This window comes from Erythranthe guttata, chromosome 10 (genome assembly GCF_056151865.1).
Source record: "Erythranthe guttata isolate IM_541 chromosome 10, IM_541, whole genome shotgun sequence".
Classification (NCBI taxonomy): domain Eukaryota; kingdom Viridiplantae; phylum Streptophyta; class Magnoliopsida; order Lamiales; family Phrymaceae; genus Erythranthe; species Erythranthe guttata.
In genome coordinates this window covers 6,407,574-6,426,144 of record NC_142542.1, presented here as the reverse complement: position 1 = coordinate 6,426,144, position 18,571 = coordinate 6,407,574, and the positions used below count along the sequence as shown (strand labels likewise).

The 18,571-nt window shown below is 35.4% G+C and overlaps 4 protein-coding genes across 6 annotated transcripts; 2 read left to right on the top strand and 2 right to left on the bottom strand.

Annotated features, from left to right (window-relative positions):
• Window positions 1-1,619: 1,619 nt before the first annotated feature.
• On the top strand, window positions 1,620-5,160 carry LOC105961239 (auxin response factor 18). 3 transcript variants are annotated; one of them, XM_088823760.1, is made up of 4 exons: window positions 1,620-1,719; window positions 2,574-3,726; window positions 4,015-4,775; window positions 4,868-5,160. In XM_088823760.1, exons 2-4 carry the CDS (start codon window positions 2,617-2,619, stop codon window positions 4,938-4,940), a joined length of 1,944 nt encoding a protein of 647 aa, XP_088679886.1. In that variant the 5' UTR covers window positions 1,620-1,719; window positions 2,574-2,616; the 3' UTR covers window positions 4,941-5,160. The 3 variants fall into 3 exon arrangements, with proteins under 3 accessions (XP_088679886.1, XP_088679885.1, XP_088679887.1); XM_088823759.1 differs by having other exon boundaries at window positions 1,666-2,462; XM_088823761.1 differs by lacking the exons at window positions 1,620-1,719; window positions 4,868-5,160 and adding an exon at window positions 1,831-2,462 and having other exon boundaries at window positions 4,015-4,779.
• A 5,833-nt stretch (window positions 5,161-10,993) lies between these two features.
• Window positions 10,994-12,734, top strand: LOC105961240 (CASP-like protein 5A1). Its single transcript, XM_012985478.2, has 3 exons — window positions 10,994-11,451; window positions 11,998-12,130; window positions 12,272-12,734. The coding sequence occupies exons 1-3, from the start codon at window positions 11,249-11,251 to the stop codon at window positions 12,461-12,463; spliced, it is 528 nt and encodes a 175-aa protein (XP_012840932.1). The 5' UTR covers window positions 10,994-11,248; the 3' UTR covers window positions 12,464-12,734.
• Window positions 12,488-14,384, bottom strand: LOC105961241 (acyl-CoA-binding domain protein). Its single transcript, XM_012985479.2, has 4 exons — window positions 14,200-14,384; window positions 13,802-13,913; window positions 13,093-13,176; window positions 12,488-12,984 (listed from the first exon to the last, which is right to left on the bottom strand). Exons 1-4 carry the CDS (start codon window positions 14,328-14,330, stop codon window positions 12,898-12,900), a joined length of 414 nt encoding a protein of 137 aa, XP_012840933.2. The 5' UTR covers window positions 14,331-14,384; the 3' UTR covers window positions 12,488-12,897.
• Window positions 14,385-15,427: 1,043 nt separating this feature from the next.
• On the bottom strand, window positions 15,428-17,937 carry LOC105961213 (uncharacterized). Its single transcript, XM_012985453.2, has 2 exons — window positions 16,808-17,937; window positions 15,428-15,642 (listed from the first exon to the last, which is right to left on the bottom strand). Exon 1 carries the CDS (start codon window positions 17,860-17,862, stop codon window positions 16,813-16,815), a length of 1,050 nt encoding a protein of 349 aa, XP_012840907.1. The 5' UTR covers window positions 17,863-17,937; the 3' UTR covers window positions 15,428-15,642; window positions 16,808-16,812.
• Between the last annotated feature and the right edge of the window lie 634 nt (window positions 17,938-18,571).

The following is an 18,571-nucleotide window of genomic DNA, read 5'->3' as shown; positions in this document are numbered from 1 at the left end:
AACCGCTGGAACGCTGAAGAGAACCTTCGAAAAATATTGTACACGATTTGATATAACGGCCAATGATCTCACGTAATTTTATTCCGTGATTTTAGGCAACGTATCAGCAAATCTCAAATCACGTAGTAAAGGAAATAAATGCCGTTTAAAAATAAAAAGGGGTATTAAAGGAAAATTATATAATATATTTTGCTAAGTTGGCAAAATTGGGTCTATCTCAAAAAGGAGAAAAAAAATGGATCTACCTCATTAGAAAATATGAACAAGGGGGTTATCCCTAATAAACCATTTTTTTTAATTAATTGTGATAGAGACAGTTATCAGTGGACTATGTAATAAATTGACAGGAAATATGAAAGCTTGACAGCAGTATACATTAATTATTCGTCTATTTTTAACTCTTTGATAAATAAAGGAAGAATCTACAGTTTCCAAATTTATGTTTCTTTTTATGCCAATAACCAAAACGGCGTCGTATTATGAATGTGTATGGTTGTTCCAAAACAAAAGTTTTCAATTAATTAACCACCAAACAGTGAGAGTAGAGTGAAGTTGAGCAGTAAATTTCTCAAATATATCAAAAGTGCACAAAATTGTGTTTCAGCACGAATCGAATTGAATCGGAATTATCACTTTCGGATATATCCAATTTTGTTAGAAGTGAAAAACTCGTTCCAGATAATTTTTGAAAAAAAATTGAAAAATCGGAATTCAAAATTTGGAATAAAAAATCTTGTTTCGAAATCGATATTTTTTTAAGATTGGAATATGGAATTGGAAATTCCATACTTGTTAACCTATAGTACAACTACATTAATAAAATTGTTTTATAAGTACATTTTTTAAGAAAAAAGAGGAATCTTTGGAATTATGTTTATAAATTAAAATCGGATTAAAAATTAAAACCTCATATGTATTTCAATTTCGATAAAAATACCGGACATCGAAATTTTCGAGGTGAAAACCATTGTTTCAAAATTAGAAAATTTCGTAACGGAACCTCGAATTGGCAAAATTTGGAATTTTCAATCCAATTTATGTCCTAATTATGCGGAAAAAACTTAGCGAACTATTAAATTATCGAGTTCAAAATCTAACACGCTGTCACCGAGTCAGGACCGAAAAAAATGCATCGCGTATTAATTTATCGAATTTCTAATATATATACATAATTAATAGAATTAGGAGTAGATGGTAGTGTATCCAAACTCTAGTGAAATTAATCAATGATGTCTTAACCATAGTTAAATTAATAAATAGGCACACCTCTTTGTCTACTTAAGACTGCATTGCTTTTAGAGCAACAACTATTGACTTGCCTCAATTAAAGTAAAATAATATTAGACTGATCAAACTTTCAAGACTTTTTCACTCACTACAATACCTTGGTCCTTTCAGATAACCTCACAATTAAAAATAAAATTAATTAAATCAACTACCGTAATCAAGAAACAATATCGAATTCAATCCGACACCATAAGCAATAGAATAAATATATTAATATTATAGTAATCAAATCAAATTAAACAAATAAAAAAAACATCGTAACCACCATGAATAATTTATTGCAAGAGGGTTGTTATTAAATAAAAAAAAAATAATGATGAGAAATTGTAAAAGTAATGTAATGGGTTATTAGGCTTTGGTTTCAAGATCGTTGTTTTTATGCTTGGCGCCTCAGAAAGTACATCAGAAGTTTCTTCAGATCCGAAGAAAATGGTAATAATAATAATTATTTTATTTAGTTATTTATTTATCTCTCTATTTTAACAGTAATAAAATAGAAATTCATCAGGTGAAAAAGAATAGAAGAAAGAAAGACGCTTTCTGTATACGTGTGAAGACTTTGGATAAATATATATTTAGAGAGAGAAACTAGAGAGAGAAAGTAAAGAGAGAGAGAGAGAGAGTGCTTTATATGTGTGAATGGATTTGAGCCTGAAAATGGAGGAATGAAAGGAGTTCCAAGTATAAAGAAAAGAAACATCAAGGGGTTTTTAATCTGTTTCTGCCTTGTAATAATCACTTCTAGTTTTTAGCTTTTAAGCTTTCTTGATTCTTCTAAAACAATGTGCTTTGGCTTTTGATTGTTTCTTTAAGTTTGTATGTACAATCTTTGTTGATTTGAGTGCCTTTTGGGATGTGGGTTTTCAATTTTGTGGAGAAAAAAGTTGTAAAGATTTGAACTTTTTTGTTTTTAGTTTCGATTAATTTCTTGTGTCCGAAAGTAAGTCAATTTTTTACCTTAAAAAAGATGTCTATCTTGTCTGAGTCATGTGTTTCTTGTGCTGGTATGAGGAGTTTTATGGATGATTAAACGGTCAAACCGAAGAAAGTGTGATATTGGATTAGAAAGAAAGAAACTTTTTTGACTTGAATTTGATTTCTTGAAGTTGATTATATGTATCTTGTGCTGTTTCTTCATATGGGTTTTATCGACCTACTGGCAATTTAGATAGAAGGTAAGAAATTCAAACTCATCAACCTTAATTTTAGGTTATCCTCTTCTGTTTGATTCTTGTTTATTTTGTGACATCAATTGCTGGTTTTTTTTTATGTCTGCAAAAAAACAGGGCTTGTAAAAATCCAATCTTGAAATAAAAATCCAATCTTGAAATGATTACCTTTATGGAATCGAAAGAGAAGATGAAAGAAACAGAGAAGTGTTTGGATTCACAGTTATGGCACGCCTGTGCCGGTAGCATGGTGCAAATGCCCTCCGTAAATTCGAAGGTGTTTTACTTCCCACAAGGTCACTCGGAGCACGCTTCTGGAATCGTCGATTTAAGGACGTGCCCCAAGATTCCTTCGTACATTCCTTCAAGAGTGACCGCGGTTAAGTTCATGGCCGATCCGGAAACAGACGAGGTTTTTGCAAAGATCCATTTAGTCCCGATAACCGGAAACGAGGTTGTCTTCGATGATCATGACGCGGCGGCGGTTGGTGGTGGTGTTGGTGGCGGTTCCGAGAATCAAGAAAAGCCCACATCGTTTGCGAAGACACTAACTCAGTCAGATGCGAACAACGGTGGAGGGTTTTCTGTGCCTAGGTACTGCGCGGAGACTATATTTCCTCGATTGGACTACTCGTCGGACCCACCGGTTCAGACAATTCTAGCGAAGGATGTTCATGGCGAGACGTGGAAGTTCAGACATATTTACAGAGGTACCCCGAGGAGGCATCTTTTAACGACGGGGTGGAGTACTTTCGTCAATCATAAAAAGCTTGTAGCTGGCGATTCGATTGTGTTCATGAGAGCGGAAAACGGCGATCTCTGCGTCGGAATCAGAAGGGCGAAACGGGGGATCGGCGGCAGCGAGGCGGCGACGGGGTGGAATCCGGCGGGGGGCAACCCCGCGGTGCCTTACGGTGGGCTGTCGGCGTTTTTGAGGGAGGACGAGGGGAAGTTGAGTAGGAACTCGAACGGCGATTCGATTAGTAGTGGGAGAGTTAAACCTGAGGCGGTTATTGAAGCTGCTACGCTTGGTGCGAGTGGGCGGCCGTTTGAGGTGGTTTATTATCCGCGCGCTAGCACACCGGAGTTTTGTGTGAGGGCTAGTTTGGTGAAGGCGGCACTGCAAATTAGGTGGTGCTCCGGTATGAGGTTTAAGATGCCGTTCGAGACGGAAGATTCTTCTCGTATAAGTTGGTTTATGGGGACTATATCTGCTGTTCATGTTGCTGATCCGATTCGTTGGCCCGATTCTCCTTGGAGGCTTCTCCAGGTATATTAATCGTATTTTGATTCATCCATGTTAATTATAGTTGCTATTGTAGTATCTCGATTATGGGTGGAAATTGGAACGGAATTTCTAAAATTCCGCTGATTCAAGATCCGAAAATTTTCCGATTTTGGAACAACTTTTTCGTTCCAAGTTCCGATTTTTCCATTTTCTTTGGAACGGCATTGGAATTGTTCCGAAAGTACCAATTCCGATCTGACCGTCCGATAATTCTGATACTTTGATTTAATAAGGTATAAATATGCAATTGAAGTGAAAAATCATTGCCAGGTGGCATGGGACGAGCCGGATTTGCTACAAAACGTGAAACGAGTGAGCCCATGGTTGGTGGAGTTGGTATCGAGCATGCCGCCCATCCACCACCACAACCTCTCCCCGTTTTCGCCCCCACGTAAAAAGATGAGATTACCCTTCGATGGCCAAATTCCCTTGCCGGCATTTTCCGGCAACCCGTTTGGCTGTCTCCCGAACAACAACAACAACAACAACAACACTCCTGCTGGCATGCAGGGAGCCAGGCACGGTCTATCACTGTCGGATCTTTTTCCGGCCGGTTTTATGCCTCTCAATAGAGTCCCTTTACCTAGTACAACCGCAAATAACGAGAATGTTTCATGTCAGCTAACTATGGGTAATTCGAATCGAGGGTCGAAAGTTTCCGATAATTGCAAAACGGCCCCTTTTGTCCTCTTCGGTAGGCCGATACTCACGGAGAAGCAGATTTCACTGAGTGGCTGCTCGAGCGACACGCGGACGGGGAATAGTTCCTCAGATGGGAATGAGGGTAAACTGGGAAATAATTCCGACGAAGGTTTTCAGTCGGAGCTCGATTTGGAGACAGGTCACTGTAAGGTTTTTATGGAGTCTGAGGATGTGGGAAGGACTTTGGATCTATCTCTGCTCGGTTCTTACGAAGAACTGTACGAGAAGTTGGGAAGTATGTTCGGTGTTGAAATTTCGGAAATTATGAATCGTGTAATTTACCGGGATGCCACTGGGGCTGTTAGGCAAATCGGAGACGAATCGTTTAGGTGAGATTTCATGGTTTAATTTTTTGTTGTGATTCTATAAAATCTTCGTCGACATATAATTTTATTTTTATTCGGTTCGTATTGTTTTGCAGTGATTTCTTGAAAACGGCGAGAAGGTTGAGAATTGTAGCTGATACGAACAAATGTAAGAGTGTAGATTTTTGACCAAATAAATTAGGCTTCTAATTTTATTTTTTTTCTGGACTTGTAATAAGGAGATTCTTTAATTGTGAAATGCAATCTGGGATGAAAAAGAATGCAACAGATTCTGTTTCTTTGCAGACGGGGTTTTCGTTTTTTCGTTTTTTCATTTTTTCGTTTTTCGTTTGTTTGTACAGTGAAAAAAGTTTGATGTAAATGAGTTATGTCTTTTGTTTAGCATAAATCATGCCATTTTCTTGATTTGATTCTTGGAATCTTTTCAGACAATTTTTTTGTTTGGTGAATGAAGGTTGTACAAACAAATATATTATTAATAATGGAAAATGGCTTCTTTTTTCAAATGAATAAAAAATAAAAAATTAAAAAGAGAAATTGAAGAGACAACAAGAGTTAAGGCAGGAACACAAGTCACATGGTTGGACCAAACACAGCCTTAAAACCTCAAAAAATTGACCTTCATTTGCAATTCAATTGCCGCAATTGCTGGTAACTCGTGAACAATATTAATAATTCTCTATTAAAAAAAACAATAATATTAATTTTAAGTATTAGTGGGCAATAAAAGTCAATACCCCAATTAATTAGTCCTTATTGGGATTAGCAAAAAGTAATTAAGAATTAGTCCTCAAAATGAGAGAGAGAGAGAGAGAGAAAGCAGCAAACACAAAGTAGTAAACCGCACGTGAGAGTTGGATCCCGATACGTAATAATAATTATATGTTCACGTGTGGGAGAGTCGGCAAAATACGATGTATTTTGCACGCTTTGCGGCGTTTAAAATACCACCCTGTTCCTTCTTTACAATTATTGAGATGTTACGCAGACATCGGTGATTATGTGCAGATCAACGGCTAATAATCACCGATTGTATTTGACCAGTGTAGTTGAATAAACCCTTCTTGACGCAAAAAAAATAAATTCTCTTTCTAATTTGAGTTTTAGTTTTTGGATAAATCATTTTGAAGTCCTAATTTTTAGGGATAAAATTTAGGGGAAATTGGCTAGACACCCCTAATTTTGGACTTATATAGGTGGAAATCCAAATTGTCAGATGAATATAGGTGTAGGTCCTTTGGCAAATATAATTAATATTAATTAAATTAAAATATTATTATATAGACACAAATACCCTTAATTAATATTTATATGCAATACTATTTGAAAATTATGGAGCAAATCCCACATATCACTCTCCTCACTCTCTCCTCTCCCCCCTCTTTCACTCTCCTCTCTCTCATCTCTCATGTCTATTTCTCTCTCTCTCTTTCCCAACTTTTTCATTTTTCTTATTTTTTATTCTACTTTTTAATTTTTTTCTGCATTTTTCTAATTGACTTGGATCAATAAACATTTACATTTATTATTTTTTATTCTACTTTTTAATATTTTTATGCATTTTTCTAATTGACTTGGATCAATAAACATAAATGTAAAATAACAAAAATAATTTCAAACACATATTTAATGACAAACACCCAAAACGACCTGGTACCCAAAACGACCTGGTACCCAAAACGACCTGGTAAAACGACCAAGAACCCAAAAATTGAACAGCAAATCGAAAACTGCAAACGACCAAATCGAAAACTGCAAACGATCAAGAACCCAAAAATCGAAAACTGCAAACTGCAGCAAATCGAAAACTGCAAACGACCAAATCGAAAAATTGAACAGCAAATTGAACAGCAAATCGAAAACTGCAAACGACCAAATCGAAAACTGCAAACGATCAAGAACCCAAAAATCGAAAACTGCAAACTGCAGCAAATCGAAAACTGCAAACGATCAAGAACCCAAAAATCGAAAACTGCAAACTGCAGCAAATCGAAAACTGCAAACAACCAAATTAAAACACCCAAAACTGCAAACGACCAAGAACCAAAAAATTGAACAACAAATCGAAAACGAAGACAAAATGCAAACGACCTGGTAAAACTGCAAACGACCAAACACCCAAAACCTCTTGAAGGAATCAAAATTCGTGGTGAGATTTTCGATTTGAAGAATAAGAGGAGAAATCGAATTCAAGATTTTTGCAATTGGAATTTCGGATTTGCAGTATAATAGGGAGAGAAATGGGGGATTTGATTTTGAAGATATATTTTACCGTATATTACTAGAGATATTGATAGGGGTACTTTTGACAAATTATAAATACAAAAATTTGCTGAAAATTAGAGTTTATTAGATGGATTTTAACACATATAATCTCTTATAGGAGGACATATAGCAAATTGCCCCTAAAATTTATGGGGATAATATCTTCAATTTAACAAACTACTATAGTTTAGGACGGTTAAGATGTGATTAGTGTTGTTGATCTATAAATTGAACACCAGTTAATTACTAGATTCTCATAATATAATATAATTGATGTAGTATGAAATTATGAAAATAAAACGTACAACAAACGTCATCCATCCACCGACACAGAAAACACAGACCCGAAAGCCCAGTAACAGATCACAAGTTGGATCACGTGATGCCCCAAACAGACGACGTTGGATTAACGGACCTCTGTTTTTTTTTTTTTTCTTTCTTTTTTTGTTATTACCATATAGTATATATAAAATCATAAAAAAAAAAACTATATAGTATACATACTTACTAACAAGTAAATCGATATTTAACAAAAGATATACTTTGTACGATGCTTTTTGATGATCCATGTGGATGAACTGGCCGATTACTCCACAAAAATAGAGGATAAACGTCGATTATAGCTCAAAATTCGGAGTGTGCTTTTCGATTTCAAGGGCTAGAGAGAATATTATTGGGCCGAAAATGTAAATATTTTGTTTATTTGGGCAAATAATAAAATATTTCCGCCTGCACTATTAGTAATGAAGACTCCACGTAGGATTATAAAACTTGTGCATGTATAAATATCGTAGTTGTAATCTAACCCCTCTTGTGCTAATCAATCTGCACCATTAATCAACAAATACATATACATACCATTGTTTTTAGCCAACGTCGTCAAATAAATGTACGGATGGCCGGAGAAACATCTAATTAGGATATTTATTAGCTAGTGCAATTGAGAGATCCAAGGTCTATGGTTTATACATCCTTTTAATTTACGAGCTGTTGTACGAGATATAAGTTCATCCGGTATACGTATGTGATTGCGGGTTCCTTCTTAAAAAGAAAAAAGAAAAATTCAATTGTACATATGTTGGAAACTATGTAGTTTTTTATTGAATTTGAAACTAGTGCTTAATTGACAAAATTTCAGGTTAGTGTGAAACGAAATATGCAAAATAAGGGCCGTATCAAAAAGCCCACATAAGAGTGGGCTCATTTGAGCATATCGGCAACTTTGGACCCAAAAGTGAAAAGTGATTTGGTGTCATAGACACGGCCATGGCCCGGTTTTGGGCCCGGAACCAGCCCGTTGACGAACCGGCCCGAACCGTTGACCGGTGAACCGGCCTGGAACCTGTGAACCGGTCCGTCGTCTCCGGGACGGGCCCGGTTCTATGAATTGGTGAACCGCCGGGCCGGCCCGGCGGTTCACCCGGATTTAAAAAAGAAAATCAAAAAAAAAAAAAGCAAATAACTGCCAGTGAACCGGCCATTATTTGCTATTTTTTGAATCCCCCCCCCCCCCCCCCCCCCCCCCCCCCCCAATTTTTCTTTTATATACCCTCACACCCCATTTTTTCCTATAAAATTAAGTTAAATTCCTTTTATTTAATTCCTTTTGTTTTTTCCTATTTAAAAGTAATTATTTTAACTTATTTATTCATTAAGTATTATATATATGGGCAAATGGCAAAAAGGCCCATCACATGGGACTTAAATGCATTATAGTCCACAAAAAAACAGTCTCTCAATTAAGCCCATCCCCATGTCTTTAGTCTAAAATACCCTAAATAATATAATTCTTATCAATTCCACCCAATATGATCTAACTTCCTTAATATTACACATTGACCCCGGATTTAAACAAATATATCACATTAACCCCCAAAACTTTTTTTTTTCAGAAAATAATTTTTTTTCTGAAATGTTTTTTTCCGGCCAGATTCCGGCGTTGACTTTTTTTTTTTTTTTTTTTCTTAGAAAAAAAATATTTTAATTAATATTACTGTTTTGACTACTAAATTACTGTCTCAGACAGTAATATTACTGTTTGGGACAGTAATATTATGAATATTATTTTTTCGAACAGTAATATTATTAATATTATTGTCTAAGACAGTTAAATTACTGTTGGAGACAGTAATTTAACATCCAAGACAGTAATATTAATTAAAATATTTTTTTTAAGGAAAAAAATAAAAAAAAGTCAATTAACAGTTAAATTACTGTCTCCGACAGTTAAATAACTGCTGGAGACAGTAATTTAGCAACGAATACAGTAATATTAATTAAAAATATTTTTTTTAAGAATAAAAAAGTCAATTAACAGTTAAATTACTGTCTCCGACAGTTAAATAACTGCTGGAGACAGTAATTTAGCAACGAATACAGTAATATTAATTAAAAATATTTTATTTAAGAATAAAAAAGTCAATTAACAGTTAAATTACTGTCTCCGACAGTTAAATAACTGCTGGAGACAGTAATTTAGCAACGAATACAGTAATATTAATTAAAATATTTTTGAAGAAAAAAAAAAAACAGTCAATTAACAGTTAAATTACTGTCTCCGACAGTTAAATAGCTGCCGGAGACAGTAATTTAGCAGCCAAGACAGTAAAATTAATTTAAATATTATTTTTAAGAAAAAAAAAAAAAAAGTCAACGCCGGAGACCCGGCGGTCAACCGGAAAATTTTTTCAGGAAAACAAAATTCAATAAAAAAAAATAAAAAAAAAAGTCAATGCCGGAGACCGGCGGTCAACGCCGGAATCTGGCCGGAAAAAAAATATTTCAGAAAAAAAATTATTTTCAGAAAAAAAAAAGTTTTGGGGGTTAATGTGATATATTTGTTAAAATCCGGGGTCGATGTGTAATATTAAGGAAGTTAGAGCATAATCGGTGGAATTGATAAGAATTAGGGTTAAAATTGGGCTCAAAATTGAAATTAGGGTTAAAATTAGTTAATTGATGAAATTGGGCTAAATTGGGGTGTAAATCATGAAATTGGAGTTGAATTGGGTTTCAATGAATTAGGGGGTGGATTTATTTGGAAGACAAAAAAGTTGGATGTCCCTATTTGAATTAAGTGCCCTTGTCATGGGTTTTTTTGTGATTACCCCTATATATATATAAATATTTCCGGGCCGACCCGGAACCGGCCTGGATAGGCCCGGAACCGGAGTGAACTGGCGGGCCGACCCGACCCACCGAACTGTGCGTAGTACGAGCCGATTTCGATTCCGGAAAAAGTGAACCGCGAACCGAAGTGAACCGGCCCGAAACCGGCCCAAACCGGTCCATGGCTGGAGATGCTGGTGAAATCAGATTAAGCTTATTTTTTTGGCTTAATTTTTTCGATATTAATTCTTTATTTAATTAATTTTAATTCATTTATATCTTCACTAATTTTATCTTGTCAATTAAAAAATCGCATTAACTAATTATATTTATTTTTGTATAGGGGACATAAATGTTTAATAAAATATCCAGAAATTCATTTTTTTTTTAATTTCTCGTCAGTAATGATTTAATCTTTTTTTGGGTTAAATAAATAAAATATGGGAAAATTACAATTATTCCTGTAATTTCACATTTGATCTTAATGTTCAAAAAAAATACATTTGGTCCCTTATGTTTCAATAATTTAACGATTTTGGTCATTTTCATCAATTTACCGTTAGTATGTTGGTTAAGGCAGTGATGGACACATTGCTTGATTCCATTAGTTTTAACGGAAAATTGACGGAAATGACTAAAATTATTGAATTTTTAAACATAAGAGACCAAATGTGGAATATATGCAAACATGAGGGACGAAAACTATATTTTTCCTAATAAAATATAGATACTCTTTTGGTGACAAGTTAGTTGTTCCAGAAGAATACTATAGTGGGATTCGTTGTATAAATTGCTAAAGCAGTAGCACGCTTTCAATAAATTGCTAAATTATTTATACTGGATTCGTTGAATAAATTGCTAAAGCAGAAGCACGCTTTCAAGCAAAAACAATCAATACTAATTAATACATATAAGCAAGAACGCTTCTTCTACACCGTACTCTGCACTCACTCAGCTTTCCCTTCCTCCATTCTTTAAACAAAAGCGAAAAAGCATCCAAATTTTGGTTTCTAGTGAAAAAAGGGGTTTGAATCATTTCACAGCTAATTTAATTTCGAGATTTCGTAGTTTTATTTGATGGGTGAGTATTGAACAAATCAGCAATGAGCGGGCCGGCGGTGCATCCGGTGGAGGCCCCTCCCCCGACGACTGAGGCGGCGCCGCCGAGGGTTAGGATGAAAGACATTCAGGGAATGGCCGGAACCACCGGCGCACTCTTCCTCCGCCTCTGCCAGTTCATCTTCGCCGCCGTTTCACTCTGCGTCATGGCCACCACCTCCGATTTCCCCTCCGTCACTGCCTTCCGGTTAGTTTGAACAATCTATTTTTTGCGTCTAATTAGGGTTTTGGTTTGGGTAAAGTTATAAATAATAACTGATACATACATTCCACGATTATGCTAAAAGATGAAGAAAATGGAGAACTGCGATTCGATTTTATAATAATTGGAAGATTTCGAAATCGCCTTAACCAGGAAAATAGGACCTGAAATTATTGCAATGTCGATTGTTCTTACCATTGAAATTTTATTCGTTTTAAGAAAGTCGTAGGAGTTGGTAAGTTCCGATTCCACCTTCGTTATATGATTCACATTTAGTTCTTTAAGGTTTTAATGTGTGCATATGATATCATAAACATATTAAATACGTTTACTCGTGTATATAATTCGTTTTGTTGAAATGACAAAGAAGAAAAACAGTGAATGTTCGTTTCTTTTGTACGCTTTTCATAATTTAACGAGATGTTGTGACAGTTGTCGTCCCATTTAAGAGCACCTGTCTCTTTTAATCACTTAAACCTGTCTTACGACAACTGATTATGACTGAAGAAACAATTTTGTTCGGTTCGTTAGCTACCTAGTTGCTGCAGTGAGTTTGCAAAGTTTGTGGAGCCTGTCTCTTGCTCTTGCCGACGTATACGCTCTTTTGGTCAGACGAAGGTTCAGAAATTCTGGTGCTGTCAGTTTGTTTGCTATCGGCGATGGGGTAAGAAAAAAAAAACTTGTTCCAATTGAATTTTTTTATTGTTCCGAATGTTATAGTCGATGTGATTGTTATACACATTTATCTACATTTTAGCCGTTATTACAAGAATCCATATAAACAGATAATACTGTTGTGGTGCAGATTACTTCGACACTAACTTTTGCTGCTGCCTGTGCATCGGCTGGTATCACAGTTCTCATTGGAAACGATCTTGATAAATGTGATTTGAACCACTGTACTAGGTTTATGTCAGCTACAGCCATGGCTTTCCTTAGCTGGTTTGCTGTGTCCCCGTCATTTCTGCTGAACTTCTGGTCTCTGGCTTCCCGATAACTAAATTTGCGACTCGTACATCTGTTTCTTTTTTTTTTTTTTTGCATCGACAGATAAAAGTGGAAAATCTGGATGCTTCTCGTATGTGTATCATTCAATTCTGTGGTGAATGGAATTTGGTAATGTAAAACTTTTGTTCGCCAAGAGGTGGAAGAAAGAATGTTTTTGTTTTTTATTTGTCGTGTCGAACATTGGCTTCACTGGCAGGTTATTGTTTGTAAATGGGATCATCTCGAATTCCCTTTTTGGTCGAGATTGAAGGATTATTATTAATTTTGTGTTCATACGAATTGAGCTTCATTAAGCTTACTATCTAACAGGCAAAGTATAAACATTAAAGTAACGATTTTTTCGTCAATGTAAAACAGATTGCACATGAATTTGTATTGATCCTCATCAAGTAATAAAGTTCGGCACAGAAACAGCTAGAGAAATTAAATATTTCGTGTACTACATTTTAATTTCTTTGTTTCGAGCTCTTGTTTCAAAGACTCGACTCTTTCAAGCAAATCCATGTTTTCCTGGTAGTGAAAGGCATTTTACAGATTAGAGACATCCAATTTAAAGACACACGTAATATAACATAATAACATACGAAGATTTGTGCATCGAAGTTCAACAAAACGCACCTTTTGCAACATTTCGATTTTCCGATTCTGGCCAGTAGAAATTTCAACCTCTGCTGTTTCTCCATGAGACTTAGACTTCTTAACCTACGTAAAACAAAGAAGATTGGAATTAGTGGCGCTGGAACGAAGAAAAATCCATCATGTGATAGAAAGCCGAAAAAAAGCTAGATTCGATTAGATATTTCAAGTAGCCAGTCTCCTCTAAAGATGTGTCTAGTTTATCTCTTCTCGTATAGAATATGAAAAACGAATGCTCGAAAATGCACCACAATTTTAAGAGCAATACTAATGATCATTTAATGTCATCTATTTCTTGATGTGCACTCGAATGTCTTTCCTTATATATATACACAATACGTATAGTTCACATACCAATAGCAACTTTATAGTGGTTTAAACTACTAAGAATTTCATACATTCTTGTGGCTAATGGAGAAATATCATCTTCCATGGAAACCTACTGTGACTAATATGTATATATTTCCACTAATTTGTTCTTTCCTTTATCATAAACTTCTAATACGTTTCATCTTCGTGCTTTTTTCCATTTCACCGCAATTTTGTTATACCTTGCATCCGACCATCCTAAATCGTAACCAAATGATATAAAAAAGAAATGGCACATGATGCATCTTCGAAAAATAGTGCACAAAACTCGAGAAATTGTGAAAATAGTTGATTGAAATTAGTTAATAAGCAAAGAACATACTTCCTCGAGTTCCGTATAGCACTTGGCAGCCTTGTCCGACTCGAAATCGTATCTCATTCTCCACTCTGCAGATTCATCCATTGCTTCTCTGCTAGCAAGATCAAATTGTTTCCTACAAGGAAGTAAAATGCACAAAAAATCAAAAAAAAAAAAAGACATTCACATTGCAGCTACACGATATAATGTCAGTCGCGCAATTCAACAAACACCTAAGGCGCAAGAGTAATTTCTACTATTTTGCAGAAACAAGCAATTACAGTAAACACAAAAATAAATTCAATTTACAAAGAACAAACCAGCACACGTATTTCAGCAGAAAAACACGCGATCAAGTCTAGATCGAATCATTAAAAAAAAAAGGATGGAGAAGAGAAATTAGGAAGGAAATTAGGGGAAACCTCAATAATTCGGAATCAGAAGAAGAAATGCGATAATCAATAGTCCAAAGACGCAAGTAAACGCCGATTCCCATAAGCATTACGAGCCCTAGTAGAAATAGGAATATTTGTCGCCTCTTCCTTCTCCCCATTTTTTCAGCTTTTTACGAGCTTCATATCAATGTTTTTCTTTTTTCGCCATTTTTCTACCTTATTATTATTATAATTACTTTTCATTAATTTAATATATTCTTTTTCCTGAAAATCTTGCACCAATTGCACTTCTAAATTTTATATTTACCAATATTTTTTATTTAGTTTTTTATATTTTAGTATTTGTGGTATTATAATCTTAATTATCATTAATCTTAATGCTAATATTAAAAAGAGATGTTACAATACAAAAATTTCAATATAAGTATACAATTTGATAAATGTGATAAAAATATTGAGATGATATAATTATTTAAATAAATAGATAAGGGGTTTTATACAAAATTAATGTAATTAAATACAAAATTCGAAACTTCATAAAAATATTTTATTATTGTTTAAGATATGTGGACCAAAATTCTGGTAAGGACTGAAATTAAAATTTTGAAATGGAGGGGGACTAACTATGAAAGATATAGTACCATTAACCTATCATAGCAGGTCACTTGACTAACACTCTGAATTTTATGGACTAAAATACAATTTTTGAAATGGAGTGGACTGTAGACTAATTACTATGAAAGTCTTTTTTGCAGGAAAGGACAGATAATATTTGATCCGTATCACTCTGCAAAAAGACAGAAATGTAACTAAAAATAGCATGGTACTGTACATGCATAAATAAATTAATAATTTATGTACTAAGTTAGTGGCTAAGCTAAATGCTAAAAATAATTTATAGGCAAATATATAAGAATATATTGTAGACATATAATAATTTCAATTTTCACTCTTTTATAAAATATAAATTTAAAGTATATTAGTATTCTATTATAAACACAATAAACACAATATATATATATATATATATATATATATATATATATATATATATATATATATATATATATATATATATATATATATATATATATATATATATATATATATATATATATATATATATATATGTATAGATAGATAGATATATATGCACTGCATGACAATAAACTATTTATCTAATAGTCAAGAATTGGTTTGGAATAAACACCAAACAGACAATTGGAAGTAATAGTAATTCAAGATTAGGAAAATATAGAAATTCAAATAGTAATAGTAATTCAATAACTGCAGAGGTTTTCGAGACACTAATTACTGAAAATATAGGAATTCAAATAGTGATAACATTTTTTGATTCCAAAACACTTGGAAAAATTGAACCATTATTTATGCATAATAAAGGGTCTTGTTTCCTAATCCCATGCATGCACCATAGTCTGCATCAACACCTCAAAAGCTTAATTTGTTCACCTGCACACATTAATTAGTTAAAACCATGTTAGCTAAAATCTTTAAATTAAACATAAAACACATTCTAGATATACCTAATTAATTACCTTCGAATGTAAAGTATATAACACGTACGTTTGGTAATCCCCAGTTAAGAAAATCGAAAGAAAGAAGCCGCCTATGAACTAACGATTTAATTTATACCCGATTATTAATGTTATAAAACCGCTAATGAATGGCAAAATTTTGCATTATGGAACTTCAAATCGACGTCTAAGAAACATAAAAAAAAAAGCACACACGAAACCACCATACGAAAACACAACATACTGCAGGATCGAAAAAAAATCAGAAGAAATAAAAGGCATTTTTATGAAACAATTAAGGGTAAATTACACACACCCCCCTGAGGTATGCTTAAATAACTGTAAGGTCCCTGTGGTATCGATAATTACACTCAGCCCCCTGAAACGTAGTCAGAAACTGTAATGGGATAATGAATTGGATACGTTATTCCGATAGGGTTCTAACGGACTATTGGTTTCAGAAAGTGGTGGAGACAACAAAGAGCTATGGGTGATTTAAGAAATGTTCGGGAATGTTCGGGGAGCCATGTCACCCCATAGCTCTTTGTTGTCTCCACCACTTTCTGAAACCAATAGTCCGTTAGAACCCTATCGGAATAACGTATCCAATTCATTATCCCATTAGAGTTTCTGACTACGTTTCAGGGGGCTGAGTGTAATTATCGATACCACAGGGACCTTACAGTTATTTAAGCATACCTCAGGGGGGTGTGTGTAATTTACCCAACAATTAATTAGGATCAATATCCTAGATTCCCATCTGCATCCTATCACAGAAACTTATACAGCAAACTGTATATAAATATATATAATATATTAACTCAAGATCCAATTAATTAATAGAAGTTAATCATATTAAAAAATAACACAATAATAACCAAACAAATTAAATCCAACATTCGTCAAAAAATAATTTAACCAAAACAAAATATTCATTGCCATTAATACGAACAAGACGCACGTATACGTACAGCAAAAATATATATCACCATCTCTAAACTATGCATGCATGCAGGCCAGCTAAAAAACAGACGCAATTAAAAAATAATTAATTAATCATCCATATAAATATAAATCATCACTTAATAATTACGACTTACAGTAATTACTTGATCCAAGCATCCATAGCAATCGGGTCCTCGGGTTTCTTGGTCTTTGCATATTTCACCACCTCCCTGACTGCCGAGATCGGCGCTGCAAAAGCCACCGGATAAGGAGCACCCTTCTCCCTAAACTCCCACGCCGCAACTCCGATGAGCTCGCCGTCATTGTTGAACAAAGGGCTGCCGGTAATCATCGTCATGGATCCACTAACCTCCAGATCATTCATCATGTTGTAGTAGTTACGCGACGGAGTCGGATGGCCGGCGTTGAATCTCTGCCCGGTCAAGTCGAATTCGATCCACCACAGATCGTTCTTCAATGGCCACGGCGCCCTCACTTTGAACGTCCTCTCTCCGTGCGCCGCCCTAACGTGTCCGGCCAAGTATCCGAAGTGCATGCTGCGCAGATCCATCATAACCATTATGCAATCGCCCCTCTTCGGAGGGAAATTCGCCGTCGTGTAGTGAGGGAATGGCAGCGGCGGAAACGGCTTGAATTTCGGCGTCAGGTGGTGCTGGCATGGGGTGGTTGTCTCAGTCGGCGGCGGCTGCGGCGCCTCCGCCGCCACCGCCACCACCTTCAGTACGGCGACGTTGCTTGAGTAGTTCACCGCCACGGGGGTTGTGCGCAGGGTTCTGAGATCATGAGTGATGGCCACCGTCGTCTCGGCGAAGAGAGATCTGTGAACGACGCAGTCGTGGTTGAACACGAACGGGTCCCGTTCGTTGGGCGATTTGGGCTCGTAGGAGACGGTGACGCGTCCGGCGAGGTGGGCGGAGGTGAGGATTAGGGTTGGTTCAAGGAAGACGCCGGCGCCGGCGTAGTAGGACTCGGCTTTCTCGGCGAAGGTACTCCTGATTCTGACTAGGGATGGGGATAAGTATTCGTACATTTTGTCTGCGTGCCTTTTGAACTCTGAGAATGAGCAGCAGCGCGTGGTCATCGGCTGAGAGAAGCGGCGCGTCTTCGGTTTGACATCACCGCCGCCGCCGGAGAAGTGAGGGAGGAGTGACTTGTTGAAGGTGAAGGTGGGTACTGCTACTAGTGCCATAACTTGTAGAGAGAGAAAGCTGATTTTAGAGAGATGCTAGGGTTTAAGCTGATTGCAGAAGAACGATTGATGATTGATATATATATATATATATATATAGGCAAAAGCAAATGCAGCCAGAGGAGAGAGTGTGGCCAGTCGTACGTAACTGCCGCTGGCTGCAGTTTTGGCATTATTATTATTTTAATTTATTTTTTCAAATTTGTTATTAATCTGTTATGGATATATAAGACAAAACAGACATGTAAATTATTAATTATTAATTAACTTATTAATAATAATTGTTAAAATTAATTTTTAATTATTTATCTGTTTTAGTACTCAAGAAATGTAAATTTCCAATATTTAATTATATGTTCATTTTGGGTATTTCTATAATGGTTAAGGTCACTCGTTCCACAACGATCGACCGATTTCGTTAATTACTAGTTATACGACACCGTTAGTAAAAATTAAACAATTTTTTTTATAGTAAATATATTATTTAACAGTGGGGAGATTAGCCAAATTTATTTATTTTTTTAAATTATTAAAAAAAATTAATCGATGAAGGTTTACGTGGCGCATGAAAGAGGGGATTGAAGAGAAACAAATCGAGCTGTGATTGTCGAACAAAGCTAGTCATTCATGCACTGTGAGCACAAACAGAAATTCTGCAAGTTTTCCGTTGACGACACTCAGTACGTTGTTCTTTACAAGGTTGTCGAAC

What these genes read in the sequence shown, in the direction of transcription:
- LOC105961239 (XM_088823760.1), top strand. Translation starts at nt 2,617, where the DNA reads ATGATTACCTTTATGGAATCGAAAGAGAAGATGAAAGAAACAGAGAAG. An exon ending in CTCCTTGGAGGCTTCTCCAG is followed by an intron (nt 3,727 to 4,014) that starts GTATATTAATCG and finishes AATCATTGCCAG; the next exon opens with GTGGCATGGGACGAGCCGGA. An exon ending in ATCGGAGACGAATCGTTTAG is followed by an intron (nt 4,776 to 4,867) that starts GTGAGATTTCAT and finishes ATTGTTTTGCAG; the next exon opens with TGATTTCTTGAAAACGGCGA.
- LOC105961240 (XM_012985478.2), top strand. Translation starts at nt 11,249, where the DNA reads ATGAGCGGGCCGGCGGTGCATCCGGTGGAGGCCCCTCCCCCGACGACT. An exon ending in CCCTCCGTCACTGCCTTCCG is followed by an intron (nt 11,452 to 11,997) that starts GTTAGTTTGAAC and finishes TCGGTTCGTTAG; the next exon opens with CTACCTAGTTGCTGCAGTGA. An exon ending in TGTTTGCTATCGGCGATGGG is followed by an intron (nt 12,131 to 12,271) that starts GTAAGAAAAAAA and finishes GTTGTGGTGCAG; the next exon opens with ATTACTTCGACACTAACTTT.
- LOC105961241 (XM_012985479.2), bottom strand. Translation starts at nt 14,330, where the DNA reads ATGGGGAGAAGGAAGAGGCGACAAATATTCCTATTTCTACTAGGGCTC. An exon ending in TCTGATTCCGAATTATTGAG is followed by an intron (nt 13,914 to 14,199) that starts GTTTCCCCTAAT and finishes ACTTCCTTGTAG; the next exon opens with GAAACAATTTGATCTTGCTA. An exon ending in GCTATACGGAACTCGAGGAA is followed by an intron (nt 13,177 to 13,801) that starts GTATGTTCTTTG and finishes TGTTTTACGTAG; the next exon opens with GTTAAGAAGTCTAAGTCTCA.
- LOC105961213 (XM_012985453.2), bottom strand. Translation starts at nt 17,862, where the DNA reads ATGGCACTAGTAGCAGTACCCACCTTCACCTTCAACAAGTCACTCCTC.